Below are 18,921 nucleotides of genomic sequence, written 5' to 3'. Positions count from 1 at the left end.
AAAGCTTATGAAAATGACAATTTTAAAGACAGGCAGGGGAGATATCCTGTGCCTGTAATTTCACCCAGGCAAGAACCGATGCAAAAGAATCTCAAGCTTAAGGCCAGCCCAGGAAAGGGTAGTTTAAAAACAAGCATCCAAGCCAGGGACATTATGGTTTATGCCTATTATCCTACCCCTTTATCCTGAGATCTGAAGATTGTGATTCAAAATCAGCCAGGACAAGAATTTGTGTGAGACTCTTATCTCCAATATACTACAAAAAAAAAAAAAAAAAACCCTGAAAGTCTTGAGGGAAAAACAAAGTAAGGATGGGTCCATGGTTCATGCTGATAGCCCCTGCTATCCCAGTAGTGAAGAGGTAGAGATATGAGGATTACAATCTGATATTAGCCAAGGCAAAAAGCCTAATAATCTTTCTGGAAAATAACAGCCAAAAGGTCTGAAGGCTTGGCTCAAGTAGTAGAGCATCTGCCTCGAAGGTGGAAGCCTTTGGTTCAATCTTCTGTGTAGCCAAAATAAGAAAATGTAAAGTAAATATCTCTTTTCCTTTTCTCGTCATGATTTTTAACATTAAAAAAAAATCTCTCTGTCTCTCTCTCTCTCTATCTCTGTCACTTTCTCTGCCTTTCCATTACTGTGTTTGCCAACTTCTAAATCACAGGTGCTCATATTCTGTTTCCAAAAATAAAATTAAAAGGTAGTTTGCTTTTTTAAAAAACTTTAAATTTTCTCAGTTCTTTTCCTTTTGAAACATAAAAACTACTTGCGATTACTTTCTGCTTATTCATCCTGATTCTAAGAGGACTTTTTGAGAATTGGGAAGTATTACAGGAGAAAATAGTATTAGGGATAAAATCCATTGATTCATTTTAAATCAGAAGCCAACTTCTTTTTCAATGTGGATCAAATCAACTGTTTTCCTCCCAGGAAAGAAATAGAACAACTCTCGGATCTATACACTCACTACACTACATCAATACATGATGTTAGCGTAGAGATGAAGACCAGTGAAGAAACGCTGATTGAGATATTGAAGGAATCATTGTCAGTCACCAGTATTGCATCTGACTTAAAGAAAAAGGTGAGTGTTTTCATATTTTTTAATGCTGCTGTTACCTTTGAGCTATAAGAACTAAATTTTCTCTTCTAACAATTAACTAACACTTAGCCAATTTTCTGCCTATAGTTGTGTGTACTGTAGCATAGCAAATTAAAATGGACTTAGCAGCTAAACATATTAGCCATTTAGAATCTCAGCCTCAATGTTTGACCTCCTGAAGCCTGGGCTTTTTAGCATGGCTCAACTGGCAAGCCTGCGATCAAGGTACCAATATCCTTATGTTTCTTTCAATGGCTTTGTGATGAATCTGATTTCAGATTGGCCTAGCAAGAATGATGTTCCTGAGTTCTATCATTCATGTTTGACCGGATTCAGTCCCTGTGGTCTTCTGACTGAGTTCCTTGTGGTCTTAGTGGTCACCTATCTGAAATCTATTTATAAGCAGTCCACATAGGCCCTGGCCTCTGCTCTGAAGTCAAATATGGTTTGCTGACTTTTTCCTTCTCATGCTTGGAACTACTTTTATTTTCCACTAGGACTCATCTCTCCTGACAATGAGTCTGCCAGATCTGATTCACTGCTCTAAAGGAGATAAGAAGATAGCAAAGACACAAAAGGAGAAAGAGACAGAAAGAGAGAGACAGAGACAGAGAGACAGCAGGAGGAAAGGAGGAAGGGAGGGAGAGGGGATACTCAGGGCTGGGATGGGGCACAGTAGCAAATCACTCACTTAGAAATGTCCTTGGCTTGATTCCCAGTATCAGAATAGAGAAGAAACCTCCCACCCCCGCAAAATAAAAGACAGCCAATTCCTGCGACCATGTGTATCTTACAAAACAGGAAAAAGACCTTTTTTAATTCACATTCTAATATTATTTCTGTATGCTTTTTTTAGACTATAAGGTTTAAGGACACAGAATATACTTTTTTTAATTTCTGAAAATTTGCCCAAGATTTGTATCATATTAAGGACTCAACTAATGCTTATTGAATAAGAAATGTAATTAACAAATAGACTAAAGAAATAAAAAGAAAGAAGAGAAGGAGATAGGGAAGAAAGAAAAGAAGGACATGTAGGGGTGGGTAATGTGTGGTATCGGCACCTGTTGAGCCGGGTGAAATGGAGTGAAGTGGGTGCTAATACACCTAATCCTTGAAGTTGGAAAGGGACACATGTTGTTTTCCAAAACACCTAGTTCCTTGTCAGAGACTATTATTAGCATGAGTAAAATATATTATGCTTAATAAAAATTTTATAATAGGGTTATCAAATAGTTATAGCTTCAATTTGTGAATCGTACTGAAAATTTTCAATACAAATATCCAGGGAAAATATCACCATTAAACAAAGTATTTTCAATTAGAAAAAACTATGTACTAAACTTGTCATCTTTTAAAAAAACTATATTCTCTAACTGGCAAATCTGGTTTCTCATCGTTTGATGTCATAGCTAAGGAATTGTGCCTGCATTTATTAAGTTATTAATATTTGTAAGTTATATAAATTGTTTGGGGATTATCATACTTTCTAGTGAAGATAAAAAGATGATGGCATTTAAAGGTATTAATTCCTCTGTTACTCGTTCATTATAAAAACCTATTAAGCTACATTTTCAGAGTACATCTTAAGGACTCAATTAAAAGCAATCATGTGCATTAGTGTCATGGATTAATTTTTTATGCAGTTGAAACTTCTGATTTAACAGAAAAATAAGATTTGTGCTGATTGGGTGTGCAACTTAACTAATACTTTAAAATTTCAAAGCATATGTTGCTTCCAATTTAGTTTTTACCTCTAAAACGATGTATCTATCTGTAGAATAGAGGTACCTATTTAAAAAGATACACGTTTTTCTTAATTTGTACTGTCCAGAGATTTATGAAAATCTCTCTGTGTATTTGTCTCTGTTTTTTGTCCGTCTCTCTGTGTATCTCTCTCTTTCTCTCTCTTATCAGTTGTGTGGCTTGAATTCAGGGCTTGGGTGCTGTCCCTGAGTCTCTTTGTGCTCAAGGCTCATTAGTACTCTACCACTGGAGCCACAGCACCACTTCTGGTTTTTGAGTGGTTAATTGGAGATAAGAGTCTCAGGGGGAATTTTTCTGCCTGGGCCAGTTTAGAACCATAATCCTCTGATCTCAGTCTTCTAAGTAGCTAGGATTACAGGTGTGAGCCACCTGCACCTACCTGTTTTTCTCTTTTTATATAAAAAATAGCTTTGGTAAACCAGAAGCTTCTTAAAACTGATTATGCACTTTAAAAACTGTCAAGATTAAATTTGTTGTAATGTATAAACATATGAATTTTGGGTAAGATTATTCTTTCCTTCATCGGAATTGTTTTAGAAAATTTTTATCTGAAATTAATTTTTCTGTGATAAAAATAATCATTCATCTATAATTATTTATAATTTATAACTAGTTAAATAGTAGCAACATTATAAATTTTAGAAATATTTGCCATTTATATTTCATTGAGCAATGAAATAGATATACAGAAATAGATGTTTTAAAAATCTTTGCCTTCTGTAAATAACTGGATTCATTTGAAGCCAGCCCAGGCAGGAAAGTCTGTGACACTCTTATCTCTAATTAACCACCAAAGAGCCAGAAGTGAGGCTGTGATTCAAATGAGAGAATGCTACCCTTGATCAGAGAAGCTCAGGGGTAGTGCGTAGAACAGTCAGGCACAGTGCAGGCCCCCAGAACAAAAACAAACACAAGCAAGCTGGTGTATTCATATTTTTTATATTTATACTGCTAGTGGAAGACTAATTTTTATTACTTTCTTACTAGCCTACACAATTTATATAATAGAAAACATCAATTCAACTATGCCTTTTACTTAAGGTAAAATAATAATATTATTAATAACAATTCATCAAATAGGACAGCTGCCTGGATAGCCAGAGTAATTTTTTCACAGAAACAAAGATAATAATGATAGATACCTATGACAATCCAATATTGTGGACTATGAAAACTATGATTTCATTATACAATATTTCTCAGTGTTTTATAGGTACAACATGATAGTACATATTTCAAACTTTTTATCAGATGATCAAAAAATTTATGTGTATGTTTTATTGTGATATGTAAAACATATGTGTTATATATTATATGGTATATATGATATTGATATTTTAAATGATCTGTATAAAATTGGCTTTTTATGAATTTTTCTCTTATTTAAAAGGAGTACTTAATGTTGGTGTTGGTTTCATACAATTTCTCAGTTTCATGTTAAACATTTTTAAATATACCCTGGTTATAAAAGTTCTTTAGTAGCAATGAATGCTGACTTTTAGAATTTGATTAGTGGGCATCTCTGATGGTGAGTTTATTTGACCTATTGAAATGATGTATGATATTAATATAATAACCATTTTAAATTCATTGGATGAACTCTATTTGGTTATGGTTTATTGTTCTTTTAATTTACTGCTGTGTTTAATTTGCAAGCATTCCTAAGATTCTGCATCCATATTTATAAGTGACTTTGCATTTTTTGTTCTTAATTTATACTTTTTGATAGATTTCTCTTATCAGGATATGTCTAAATTTATAACATAAACTTTGAAAGATTTTAAATGTACATTTTAATTTTTTCTTGAAAAATCTAGTAAAACACTGGTAAAAATACAGCTGTTTTTCATTATTTGAATTATTATTTTATAGGGCAAGTATTTAATCAGTTGTTAATTGTATTAGTTATATATTTCTTCTTTAATCTATTTTATATTTTTCCATGGTCCAAGAAATAATATAAATGAATTAAACATTTCGTATTCCCATAGTATGATATAGAATATGTATCCTTGTATTTATCTATTTGTAATTTTGCTTATTTTTCTTATTGAAACAATATTTCTTATTGAAACAAGAGTTTCAAATATTTTTCAACAAGATAATCGCTTTTAGATTTAATATTTCTGCACTTAATATTTAGATTTAATATTTCTTATACTTATATCTCTGAAATTTATTATTCTTTCTTGTTGCTTTTGGCTTATTTTGCTGCTTATTTTTTGCTTCTCTATTTGAATACTGAAATATATGTATATGAAATTGTACACATATAGGAATGGGTATGTGAATAACACTTAAAAAAATATGATGGTTCCATTTGTCATTGACATTTTCTTCTACCTCTTTGAAGGACATTTCTGTGTTCACTGCCTCTAGTGTCTCTCCCTTGCAGTCTCAGTTAAGATCCTTTCAAATGGGCTTTTTCACTTCCGTTCTGCTGAATTTACTTACAAAACTCATAAAATCTGTTGGGAATATTTACACAGAAATGAAGTAAAATTATTTTAAGACAGGATCTATATTGTGGTTTGAACTCAGAGCCTCTCACTGGTGCTCTATCAGCTGTGCTAAATCTTCAGCCCTTAAGGCATGTTTTGAGTAGTGCAAGTACTTAATGTTCATTCCTCAGCGTTTACAATACATTCAAGTGAATAAAAGAAAATACTGATCTATATATGTATATATATATATATATATATTTATGTGTGTGTGTAGCTACTGTTATTTTAGTTTATAACACATAAGCCTTGTATTGGAATTTCTGTGTTTAATGCATGCAGCCACTGATGGCACATTTCTCCTTATGCAATATAAAAACTTATATCAGGATCATCCTACATTTCAAATGTAATTTTAACAGCTGGGAAGTTTCTTAAACTTGCTATTGAACGTTTATGGTGGTTTCAACTTTAATGATTGCTATGTTAAGTAATGAAGTACTTTAGTATGTAAGCAGTTATTGTAAATTTAAGTATTTTTAATTCAAATTTAAGTAAAATTAAGTATTATAAGTTTAAGTATCATAAATGCACATTTCCATCCCCTCTCTCAGGTCTCTATGTCCTCAACACTGGTTGTCATGCCCAAAACATTCCGCCCATCTCACACCCAGGCAATTCATGATTCTTGAACGTCGATATTCCACTTAGAAGAGATAATGTGCCAGATTTGCTTTTTTTCTGGCTTATTTCATCTAATATGATAAATTCCAACTCCACACTTTTACCTGCAAACAATAATTTCATTTTGCTTTGTTGCTAAATAATGCTCTATTATGCTTCCATACAACCTTTACTTTTTCCATTCATCAGATGATAGGGAACTGGGATGACACCATAGCTTGCCTTCTGTGAGAAGTGCGGCTATAAATATGCTATGCAAGTATCTCTGCTGACTGACATTCTTCTGAATATATGACAGAATTAAGATCATAAGATAGTTCTAATTTTAGCTCTCTTTTCTTTTTTTTCTTTCTTTTGTTGTTGTTGTTGTTGTTGTGGGGCTTGAATTCTGGGCCTGTGCTCGGTCCCTGAATTCTTCAGCTCAAGACAAGCACTCTACCACTTGAGCCACAGCACCACTTCAGGTTTTCTGGTGGTTAATTGGAGATAAATGTCTCATGGACTTTCCTGCCCTGACTGTCTTTGAACCGCAATTCTCAAATCTCAGCTTCCTGAATAGCTCCATACTGACTTCCCTAATAGGCTATTTGTTGCATTTACCAATTGTTTCTAAATTAAGTCTGTGCATTTTGTTTTCTGTGTCATAGAGCAGAGTTGTGAAAGCATCTTCTCAGCTTAGTGGTTAATTAATGATTAGTCATGAGCCTCAGAGGTGGAGAAACAGCGAGTCTCCCTTCTGTGCTGATGCGCTCCGCGTGCACGCTGAGACAGACACACAATACTCAGCAAGGTAACTGACATCTCCGCCTTAGTTTCCACTTCCTGCTTTCATGCCGCATGAGTGTCTATCACAAGCCTATACGGGAGGTATTTTCACAGCGTTAAGCATTTCTTCATAAGTCTATAGGCCATTCTTATTTCCTTGGCAGAAGTCTCTAAGTCTTTAGCCCGCTTATTAATGGGTCAGTTGTTTCTTTGAGGGTATGTTTTAGGAAGGTTTAATTTTTTGAGTTCTAAGTATATTTTAAATATGAGGCCCTTGTCTGTTGTATGGCTAGTGAAGATCTTTTCCCAGTCCATGGGCTTTCTATTGATCTTACCAGCTGTGTCCTTTACTGTGAAGAAGCGCTGCAATTTCATGCAATCCCATTTGTTCAACCTTTCTTTGATTTGTTGTGTTTCTGGGTCTTTGTTAAGAAAATTTCGACCTGTGCCAAGGAGCCCTAGAGTGTCTCCTATTCCTTCCTATAATGTTTTTCAGGGTGTTTGCTTTGACTTCAAGATTTTTGGTCCATTTGGAGTTGATTCTGGTGCAGGATGACATATGAGGATCTAGCTTTAGTTTTCTACAGATGTTTAGCCAATTTTGCCAGCACCATTAACTGAAGAGGCTGTCTTTTTTTCCATTCTATTTTTTAGCTCCTTTATCAAAGATTAGGTGGCTATAGGTCTGTGGGTTCATTTCTGGATCTTTAGTTCTATTCCATTGGTCCTCGGGACTGTTCTTGTGACAGTACTAAGTCACTTTGATCATTTGATTGGCTTTGTAAAAAGAGTTTGAAGTTTGGTATTGATATTTCTCCAGCACTGTTCTTTTTGCTAAGGATTGTTTTTGCTATTAGGGGTCTTTTATTGTTCCATATGAATTTTTGGGTTGCTTCTTCTATGTCATTGAAGAATGAGGTTAGGATATTGATGGGTATTTTATTGAATTTGTAGCTAGCCTTTGGCAGTATTGCCACTTTCACGATGTTAATTCTCCCAATCCAGGAACATGGAAGGTTTTTCTACTTCTTTAGTTCTGCTTTAATTTCCTTTTTTAGGTTTTTAAAGTTTTCATCATAGAGGTCCTTCACTTCTTTAGGTAAGTTAATTCCTAGGTATTTTTTTTTCCTGTGAGTGGGGCTGTTGCAAAAAGAGTTTCTTTCCTGATTTCAGCTGCCCTCTTCTCCTTATTGGCATACAGAAAAGCCATTGATTTGGGGCGGGTTAATTTTATACCCTGTTTTTCACTGGAATTCTTCTCAAGAACTAGATTCTAAGAATGTACTTTCTCATGGAATTAAATAAAATACTTAAACACATTATATGAGGCAGACCTCTAGTTTTCCACTGTGGTATTTATTTACTACAATTACAAAAATGCCGTGCTATACTATAGTAGTGTTATAGGGTATTTAGAATTTGGTAGCAAGTTTTCAACATTAATTTTATTTGTATATACCGCAGAGCTGTTTTGTATTGTTTATCTTCCATCAAGTTTGTGTTATACAAATCATAAAGAGATATTTCATTTCATCATATTTTTATATTAATTTTGGGAGAACTGACTTTTGTTACTATTAAAACTTCCAGTTACATACCATCCTGTTCATGTGGGTCTTGATGTAGCCTTTTAATAACAGATTTGTGTTTATTTTTATAGGCTATTCCTTTTTATTAAACTTATTCCAAAATATTTTATAATAACAATACTTTTATAATTACTATGTTTCAAAACTGATAGTAATACTTATTGGTTATTATCCTTATCCCAGCCTTTTCACAAAAATAATTTATTATACTTTCAGTTAGGAACTTTTGTTTCTTTAGATATCTAATCCTGTCATTTAAAATTGAACACTAGGTACAGTTGACTCACATCTGTAATCCTAGCTATTCAGGAGGCTGAGATCTGAGGATTGTGGTTTAAAGCTTGCCTGCATAGAATAGTCCGAGACTCAATCTCTCCAATGAACCAGCAAAAACCAGTACTGGTGACATTTTTCAGGTGATAGAGTACCAGTTACCCTGAGTAAGAAAGCTGAGTGACATCACATTGCTTTCAGTCAAGTCCTAGTATTAGAACAAAATAAGTTGAAGATATATTATTTATAAGTATATTAGTTTTTGACCCAGTTGTTTTCAGGCAATCTCTCACAAAAAAATGACACAATATATTGGTAGTAAATGGTCATATATATTTAAAAAATTAAGCCTAATAGATATGATTAAGTATTTCAAAAAATTTTGAGATCTATGTAGTTCCTTCTATTTGAGTTGCTTATCCTTATGGTAGTTTAAAAGCATGTGGATAACGAGTTTAATCAGTATTTTTCTTTTTCTTTTTGCCAGTCTGGAGCTTGAACTCAGGGCCTGGGTACTGTCCCTGAGCTTCTTTTGCTCAAGGCTAGCACTCTACCACTTGAGCCTTGGCACCATTTCCAGCTTTTTCTGTTTGTGTGGCACTGAGGAATTGAACCCAGGGCTTCATGCATGCTAGGCAAGCACTCTATCACTAAGCCACATTCCCAGCACTACTCAGTTATTTTTGACAACTATTTTAATCATATTATTTTTTTCTCTTCAATTTGTCAATGTAATAAGACAACTGAATTTTTTTTCAAGTTTTACACAGTTAAAATGCATTTTATTTTGTTAGGGCTATTCATTTGAATATTAATCTTGATTTAGATTTTGTTTATTATATTTCACCACAATCTTGTATCTGTTTTATGAATGGAAGCAGACTGCTATTTTAAGCAATACTGATCATTTTAGAAGCTGAAAGAAGGAAAATTTCACAAGTCACTAATTTCCTGTTCTATTTTTAGCTAGATAATTTGAAGAAAACATACGAACAACTCTTCCGGAAGCACAGGAAATTTGAAAGGCAATATTTAGACACATTCAATGATTTCTATGCTACAGTAAGTTGACCTTTCCCTACATTGAGGTGTTACACTATTCTCATATATTATCTAAAAGTAATTTTATTATTTTATTTTCCTTTTTGACTGCTTAAACACAGAAGTAATTCTTTCATTCTTTTGCTCAAGAAAAGAACATTGGATTCTGAACTTTCTAATGTAATAAAAGACTATACAGGTATTTCAGAAGCATATAATAGAGTAGTGGACGAAAATAAAAAAATTTCGGTTGACATGTCCAACATGGTAGAGAAAATCAATAAAAGGTAAGTCTGCACGTACCCTTTTTCTTTTATACAGTATACCCAATATGTGAAATGTAATCAACCCCTCCAATCTGTGTCCCTGGATTGCCATGGTGATGTCTGTGTGTATCACCCAATTAAATTCAGTCTGTGTTCCAGATGTTACTCTTTAATTACAGTGGATCCCAATAAGTCAAGAGAGCTAAGCAGATCTTTAGAAGAAGCTTAGTACATACTCATCTCACCTCCTTTGAACAAATACTACTCTATTTAAACGTATGTTAAAGTTGAATGTTGTCTACTCAAGCTCATTGGGCTCCTTCAGCCAACTACTAAACTCGTATTTCTTGGTTCAAAATTCAGAGTTTATTTAACTTCTCTTTCTGTTTCAATTCTCATACTCAGTATTTCATCAAAGATAATTCCACATACTAAAAACTTTGTAATCTTTCCACTTTCCTATTCCACCAGAAATCTATCACATCCTGCTCAAACTTAAAGTAACTTCTGAAACTGGTCTAAATGCAGTCTTTGTGTTTCCTCTTTCTAATCCATCATCCACAATGTGAGAGGTTTTTTTTTTTTCCTGTCATCTTATTTTTTTAATGTAAGTATAATAGTTCCCCTCCAGACTGGCATTAATTTTAGCTTGGGTAAAGCAGGAAACCCCTTATTCACATATTCTACAATGTCCTTGAATATTTCATGCCTATGATGTGGTTAAAAATAGTGGCTTTCCTTCTATTTCTCCTACTTGTCACCTTTGATTTCCAATTCACATGGCATTTTATAATGCTTACTCATCTTCAAATATGTTTCCTGTATTTTCTACACAGTACTTCTCTTTGAAGAACGTAGTATTGGAATGAGGTTCAGTGAAATTCATTCTCTATTCACACGTAATTCTCCATAGCTCTTGTGATGTGTGCAAAACTGAATTGTGCTAGGCTAGGACCACTTTTTTTCTTTGTCAATTTTCACTCTCAGCTGACATAAGTCCTAGTACATATTATACCTTTAATTTTGAAGGACTGAAAGGAAGGGGAAGAAAGAAGAGAAAGAGGAATCATGATACTTTGGTAAATTTGGAAAGAATAGAGTAACCCATTCATTTATGTAAATAATAGAACAGAATTGCTAGTAAAACTCGCCTATGTATTAAACGTACAAATTTTAAAGGAAGCAAAATGAAAAAAAAAAACCTTCCAATTTTTGATTCTGGTATGAGAACTTGAACTCAGGGCTTGGGGTACTGTCTCTTAGATTTTTTTTTCACTTAAGGATAGCCTTATCTTTTGAGCCATCGTTCCACTTTCAGATTTTTGGATGTTAATTGAAAATAAGAGTCTCATGTGCTCTCCTGCCCAAACTGGCTTTAAATTTTGATCCTCAGATCTCAGCCTTCTAAGTAGCTACAATTACAGGAACAAGCTACTGGCACTTGGCTAAAGGGAATGCTTTTTTTTTTTTAAAGGATAATCTAAAATTATAGTCACTAATATTATTTTTAATTACATATTTTATTAAGGAAACATAAGATAAACACAAGACAACAAAAGATAGCTGAAGAGTAGGTAAAGCTATTAGGGGAAGCTCTTTCTAGAGGAGATTGAATGAACGTTAACATTTGTCAGTTTGTCCTGAGATGACAAGTAGCAACAAACCATAAGGCTTAAACCATAAAGGTTTATTTCTTCCCTATATTGTAGTGTAGCTGTATGTTCTCTGTCTGTGCTTCATGTTATCTCTAAGAAGAACTACGGTGAAAGTGGGGGTCACTTCTTGGTTTGGTAAATACAGGAATTATGCCCTGCTGACATCATCCAGTTGCTCCTACAGCTTTCCAATGGAAAGTCTGGGATGTTCCCTTAAGCCTCACTGCACTGAACAAATCATGTCACATAACCGATGCTCATGTCAGTGGGGTGAGAGATCATTCACCTGAGAAGAGACATAGTGAATAGCGGGAAACATTATGACAAACTATGACACAAATTGGGAACATAGCCCCAGCGATAGGGAAGAATGCGCCGAGTATGCCCCTTGCTGGCTGAGAATGTACCTCAAGATGTCACTTCACTTATATTAATCCCTAGCACCAAAATAAATACAAAGTAACAAATGAATGAATGAATGACTAAATGGATATGTTGCTTATGGGACAATATAATGGATTCTTTCCCACTGCTTTGTATTTCTTTCAAATCTGCGGCCATTTCATGCTTCTGCGTTTGATGTAGAAAACTAAAGTTTACTTTTTACCTTTTAAACATAGTATATGTACAAACCTACAGCCAGCATTATACTCAATGGTGAAAAACTAAAGCCATTTCCTCTTAACTCAGGAACAAGACAAGGATGCCCACTCTCTCCACTTCTCTTCAATCTAGTATTAGAATGCCTAGCTACAGACAAGATGCAGACATAAAGGGGATCCAAATAGGGAAAGAAGAAATAAAACTCTCCCTCTTTGCAGATGACATGATCCTGTATTTAAAGAATCCCATAGACTCCACTCCCAAATTACTCAAGCTGATTCAAAACTTTGGCAAAGTAGCAGGTTATAAAATTAACCCCCAAAAATCAATGGCTTTTCTGTATGCCAACAATGAGAAAAGTGTGGCTGAAATTAGGAAAGCAACTCCATTTGTAATAGTCCCACAAAAAATAAAATACCTAGGAATTAACTTAACTAAAGAAGTGAAGGACCTATATGATGAAAACTTTAAAATCTTGAAAAAGGAAATCAACACAGAACTTAAAAAATGGCAAAACCTCCCATGCTCCTGGATTGGAAAGATTAACATTGTGAAAATGGCAATACTTCCCAAGGCTATCTACAAATTCAACGCAATACCTATCCAAATTCCAACCTCATTCTTCAAGGAAATAGAAGAGGCAATCCAAAAATTCATATGGAACAATAAAAGACCCTGAATAGCAAAAACGCTCCTGAATGGAAAGAACACTGCTGGAGGAATATCAATACCAAACTTCAAACTCTACTATAAAGCCATAGTAATCAAAACAGCTTGGTATTGGCATAAGAACAGACCTCAGGACCAATGGAATAGAATTGAAAACCCAGAAATGAACCTACAGACCTATAGCCATCTAATCTTCGATAAGGGAGCTAAAACAATACAATGGAAGAAAGACAACCTCTTCAGTAAATGGTGCTGGCAAAATTGGTTAACTACATGTAGAAAACTTAAGCTAGATCCGTATATATCACCCTGCACCAGAATCAACTCCAAATGGATCAAAGACCTTGAACTCAAAGCGGACACTCTGAAAACATTACAGGATGGAATAGGAGAAACCCTAGGTCTCCTTGGCTCAGGCCGAAATTTTCTGAATAGAGACCCGGAAACACAACAAATCAAAGAAAGGTTGGACAAATGGGATTGCATAAGGTTGCAGAGCTTCTGCAGGGCAAGTGACATAGCTAGCAAGATCAATAGAAAGCCCATGGATTGGGAGAAGATCTTTACTAGCCATACAACGGACAAGGGTCTCATATCTAAAATATACTTGGAACTCAAAAAATTAAACCACCCAACAACAAATCCTCAAAGAAACAACTGCCCAATAAATAAGTGGGCGAAAGGCTTAAAGAGAAACTTCACTGAAGAAGAAAGAAGGATGGCCAATAGACACATGAAGAAATGTTCAACATCCCTAGCCATAAAAGAAATGCAAATCAAAACAACATTGAGATATCACCTCACTCCAGTTAGAATGGCAAAAATCAAGAACTCTAACAACAACAGATGCTGGAGGGGATGTGGACAGAAAGGAACCTTACTTCATTGTTGGTGGGAATGTAAACTTGTTCAACCACTTTGGAAAGCAGTATGGAGGTTCCTCAAAAGACTTCACATAGAGCTCCCCTATGACCCAGCAATCCCACTTTTGGGCATTTACCCTAATGTTTACAAACAAGACCACACTAAAGCTACCAGCACAACTATGTTTATTGCAGCATTATTTACCATAGCTAAGATATGGAACCAACCCAGATGCCCCTCAGTAGATGAATGGATCAAGAAAATGTGGTATATATACACAATGGAATTCTATGCCTCCATCAGAAAGAATGACATTGCCCCATTTGTTAGGAAATGGAAAAACTTGGAAAAAATTATATTAAGTGAAGTAAGCCAGGCCCAAAGAAACGTAGGTCCCATGGTTTCCCTTATTTGTAATATCTAGTATATGTATGATTCAAGCGGAAAAGGTCAGATAATGTGATGTCAGGAAAATGAACCCTTAGATGTGTATTTTAATGTTTTTTTCTTTCATGCATGTGTTTCTAACACATTTATAAGATTATCTCTTTGTTGCTTTGTATGTCCCTCCCCCACAGTATAACCCCTGCTTTCACTATATTTGATGTCAGTATAACTTGTGGAGGAGATGGGGAAAAACCAGTTGTTTAAGGATACAGGTGGATCTGTTGCAACAATGAGAAGTACAAGTTGTCATGTCCAAAACGAGCTTTACAACGTTGGTGCGGGGGGGGGGGGGGGGGGGGGGAGGAGAAGGATTGGGATTAGGGGGGGAGGGGGGAGGCTGGGAAGGGATGTGAAGGGTAAACAAAGGAGGAGGCTGCAATGCTTGGTAAGAAATGTACGCACTATCCTGCCCATGTAACTGTAACTCCTCTGTACAGTATGTTCACAAATAAAATTAAATTAAAAAAAAAAAAACATAGTATATGTAGGCATCTTATCATCTTCCTCCACTAACAAAAATTTTAGCTGTGTTAGCAATCTGTTTCTGCACCTTGATACTCTCTCTCAGGTTTTTGGTTATTTCTCCCTTTAGCTCTTTCTACTTTGTCTTACCCCCTTTTCCCTCTGAAAACCATTTACAATTTTTTATCCCTGTAATAAAGTCAAGGTAATGATTTGCAAGTTTATATCTATGAAAGAATTTTTTTCAGTGATATATTTGTACGCTCCTTAGAGCCTCCTATCGTTTCCTAAACCACAGTAAACAAAGCTCCATTATACAAAAATTTCTTAGTTTCTTAGGGGAAATAGTGCCTTCTAATATCTACTCAACACTGAGGATAGTGCATAGTGATTAGGTAAATACAGAGTACAAAAGGCAATTGAAACCCTAAAATGATTTTAACACTTAGAAATATTCCTATAAATATAGTACTCTGATTTTTTTCCCTCATGCAGGAACTGAGTCTTGTTTCTATTCTCAACAGAAAGTAACAATACTTTCTAACATTATCAAATATATGTATATATATTAGATATTGCATGTAAAATATCTATATTATATGGGGCCCTGTGATTTGTGTAATAAATGCTCTGATTTTGGACTGATAATTTTATACATTTGCAGATATTATGACAACCAAAGTTTTACTTGGAAATCTTTTTTGAGTATAGTTGTTCTTTTAAATTTAAAATAGGTTTATAGACTTGGAATTGGTATAATATTTTCAAAATATTGAATAACTTTCTTAAACTACTTTATAGAAAAGCTGCATCTTATTTTAAACTAAGCAGTACATGAGCCTGTCCTCCTGTGCCCAGGGCTAACATTGAGTGCTCCTGTACTTCACCTCTCCTAGAATGATGAATAAAAAATATCTTCCTAATATTGTTTTCAACTCCTATCTCTTTCATTACTACTGACACTGAATATTTATAGACCTTGCCTTGATGTATCTTTTATAAATAATTCTGGCACATTGCAAAGGAAGAAATGATTACCTCAATTGCCAAGAGGTCAAGTGGCTTTCTGGCTTAGAAGTTGCTCAAATGTGTCCGATTACACTGATTCTAATCACAAATAGTAGACGTAGGCTAAAATGCACTTAAAATGTCAGGGCAGAGATAAGATAATTACTTATAGTTGTGGTATGGCTAAAGCTTAGACAAAGTGCAAGATCTGATTTGTGTGTGTGTGTGTGTGTGTTTGATCCCATGTGTATATCTATAAATATAGTTTGGTATGTGTGTGTGTGTGTGTGTGTGTGTGTGTGTGTGTGTGTGTCCCCAAAATGACAAAAAGCAAAGTTCTAAATTCAATTAAAAAGTTTCAAGGTAAAATTTTGGTTGAATTAAAACTTTATTATACTCATACCCATACTCTCAATGTAATATTATTTTATAATTTCATAAAAATATCAGACAAAATTAACCATGATAAGAGAAAGTGATTATTCTTGGATATAAATATCTCTGTAACATATCTAAGTGTGAAAGCAATTATAAAAATGAAGATTGTAGCTAGAAATTTAGAAATAGCTAAGAAATTAAATCATCACAGATGCCAACTGCAATCAGTGAGATAAAGTTTTTGAAGGTGTCTCTTAAAGTACAAGTAGATAATATCAAATCCAAAAGCAGTTCTATCAAGGAGATATATAATAACTAGACAAAAGACTGCATATTAACTGGACACATGTGGTTCATTACTGGAACCCTAGCTCAGGAGACTGAGACCTGAGACCTGAGGCTCACAATCAGCCTAGGCAGGAAAGTCTATGAGTCTGTTATTGCCAATTAACCAACAAAAAGCTGTAACTAGAGCTTTGGCTCATTTGCCAGAGCACCACTTGAGCCAAAAAGCTAAAGGACAGTGTCAAGCCCTGAGTTCAAATTCCTGTACTGGCAAATACGCTTTCTCTCTCTCTCTCTCTCTCTCTCTCTCTTTCACACACACACATGCACACACACGCATGCACGCATGCACACGCACACACACCAATTTGCATATGATTTCTTTAACAAAGTAAATGAGCTAGTAATGAAAGCAGATGCCATCTCTTGATCAAAGACCAAAATACTTGCTGTTTTAAAGATGTCCAATAAATTTCAAATGAATTATCAGCAAATTGTCCTTATCCATGTGGGAATATGTGTTAAAAAGCTGCTTTGAAACTTTACAGGGAAAATTTAAAGGGGCACAAAAGAGAATTCTGTGAAAGAACTAAGCTTGAAACATTCCAGTATCATGATTCAAACATTATAATACAGTCCAATATGTAAGATGACTTTCATTGGTGCAAGGATAGGTAGAGTTCAGGCAGTGGAATGGAATATAAGGTCCAGAATCAGACCTATGCCTAGACATTCATTTGATTTATGACAAAATTACCTCTTTAGTAAAGCAGAGAATGAATAACTTTTCTAGTAGCTTCATGATAAAGTAAATCATCATGGTACCAATCACCATAACTCTTTAGTAAAGCAGAGAATGAATAACTTTTCTAGTAGCTTCATGATAAAGTAAATCATCATGGTACCAATCACCATAAATGAAAATCTATTTTGTATAAAGCAAAGTTTTTATAAGCAGGTATATAAATGCTACCATAAATGAAAAAAATAATAAACACACCATTGCCCATGGAAAGTCATGAATAGACTGATAAAATGCATCTGTAACAACTGTATCAAAAGATAAATCAATAAGCCAATAAAACAATGGAGAAAATTCAATAAATAATAATGATTACAACTACCACATAGTAAGTATATATATATAAATATATAGTAGCATAATATAGAAATAATTTCCAAAGAGAAACAAATCCAATAAAAATTAGCAAAGAATTGAAAAGTCATCTCACAAAGGAAAATGACCAAATATGTAATAGTTATGGAAAGATGCTTGATTTCAGCCATCACAGAATATAGCCTAAAACAAGGGGATGTCATACCATACACCTGAAATGTCAAAATACAGGAACTTAGTGTTGTAGCTTTCACCAGGAAGCAGAGGAACAGGAATCCTCATACATTGCTCATGGGAGTGAAACGTTATACAAAGTTGGAAAGTCCCTTTTATCATCTACTACACAGATAAATGCATTCCATTTCTAGGTGTATACCAAACAGCAATTCATACACATGCTCCTCAAAATTAATGTACAAGCTCACAGAGACATTATTTTTATAGCTTCATTGTGGAAACTACTCACGTGAACATCAGGATTAGAATGGATGAATAAAAAGTATCCCATTCACTAATAATCTGCAGCACTGACAAACATCTCAGCTACATAAACTTGGGTGATCTCATAAGCAGTTTTGGACAAAAGGAGACAAAATGAAGTAAATACACTGTATTTAACACAAGGAGAGACCACGGTGGAAGCATCTACTAGCCATGTTCAATGCTTTCATCAGAAAATAGCTGACATGGACAGTGATTTATATGGTTAATTTATAATATTTCTATTTCAATAACTTATTGCTTTAAACACTAAATTACATAAATTATTAACACAGTTCAATTATAATGCACTCAATCATTTACTCATGTTTAATTCAATTCATATTATATACAGATATTAGTGTAGATTCCAAAGTTGTAATATATCCGACAAAGGATCTTTACTGCCTTCCATGAGCCCCTAAGGAAAAGTCTAATTCAGCAAGTATGTTCTTAATTTCTTAGTGGCTGCATAACTACAATAAGAAATTCAGGAACGAGACTTGCAGGAGCTTGTGAATCGCCATTCATTTTAGCCACTAGTGACTACAATTACCAGTGGCTTAAAAAAGAAATCATTTCTGTAGTTTCCTATACATACTCTGTCTTCTAGGAAGACAACAAATTTGTTCAATTATTTTTCTTCTTAAAAATATCACGGCCTTGTTGAGACCTTAACATACAAAACTAAAAGAGTAAAATGTACAACTTCTTTTTCATGATTGCACAACCACTATCTGCTAACAGCATGCCCAGAGGCAGAGCCATGCATATTTTCTCCCATTTGTGGAGTTTCACTAGGTTTTTACATAGTGCCTAATACATTATAAACATGTAAGTATGTATTGAGTAATCTTTTTTCAGTAGATAAAATTCCAGCAATTTAGAACTTTACAATTATGACTCATCAATTGATTTTTTTAAATTGTATTACTTAAGACTAAATTTGCACTCAATAAAAGTATGTGTGTATGTGTGTGTGTGTGTGTGTGTGTGTGAACACCTGCTGCTTGTCCAACAAGCAT

The 18,921-nt window shown here is 34.4% G+C and overlaps 1 protein-coding gene across 1 annotated transcript in view; it reads left to right on the top strand.

Moving 5' to 3' along the window:
• Ccdc178 (coiled-coil domain containing 178) overlaps positions 1-18,921 on the top strand; it is a 265,422-nt gene that overhangs the window by 25,726 nt on the left and 220,775 nt on the right. The window contains exons 8-10 of the mRNA XM_042675000.1: positions 931-1,084; positions 9,588-9,683; positions 9,813-9,949. Coding sequence (XP_042530934.1) covers positions 931-1,084; positions 9,588-9,683; positions 9,813-9,949 — 387 coding nt within the window. The remainder of the gene's footprint in view (positions 1-930; positions 1,085-9,587; positions 9,684-9,812; positions 9,950-18,921) is intronic.

Source organism: Dipodomys spectabilis, unplaced genomic scaffold (genome assembly GCF_019054845.1).
Source record: "Dipodomys spectabilis isolate Male_0828 unplaced genomic scaffold, ASM1905484v1 ptg000024l, whole genome shotgun sequence".
Taxonomy (NCBI): Eukaryota; Metazoa; Chordata; class Mammalia; order Rodentia; family Heteromyidae; genus Dipodomys; species Dipodomys spectabilis.
This window is presented reverse-complemented; position numbering and strand designations above follow the sequence as displayed.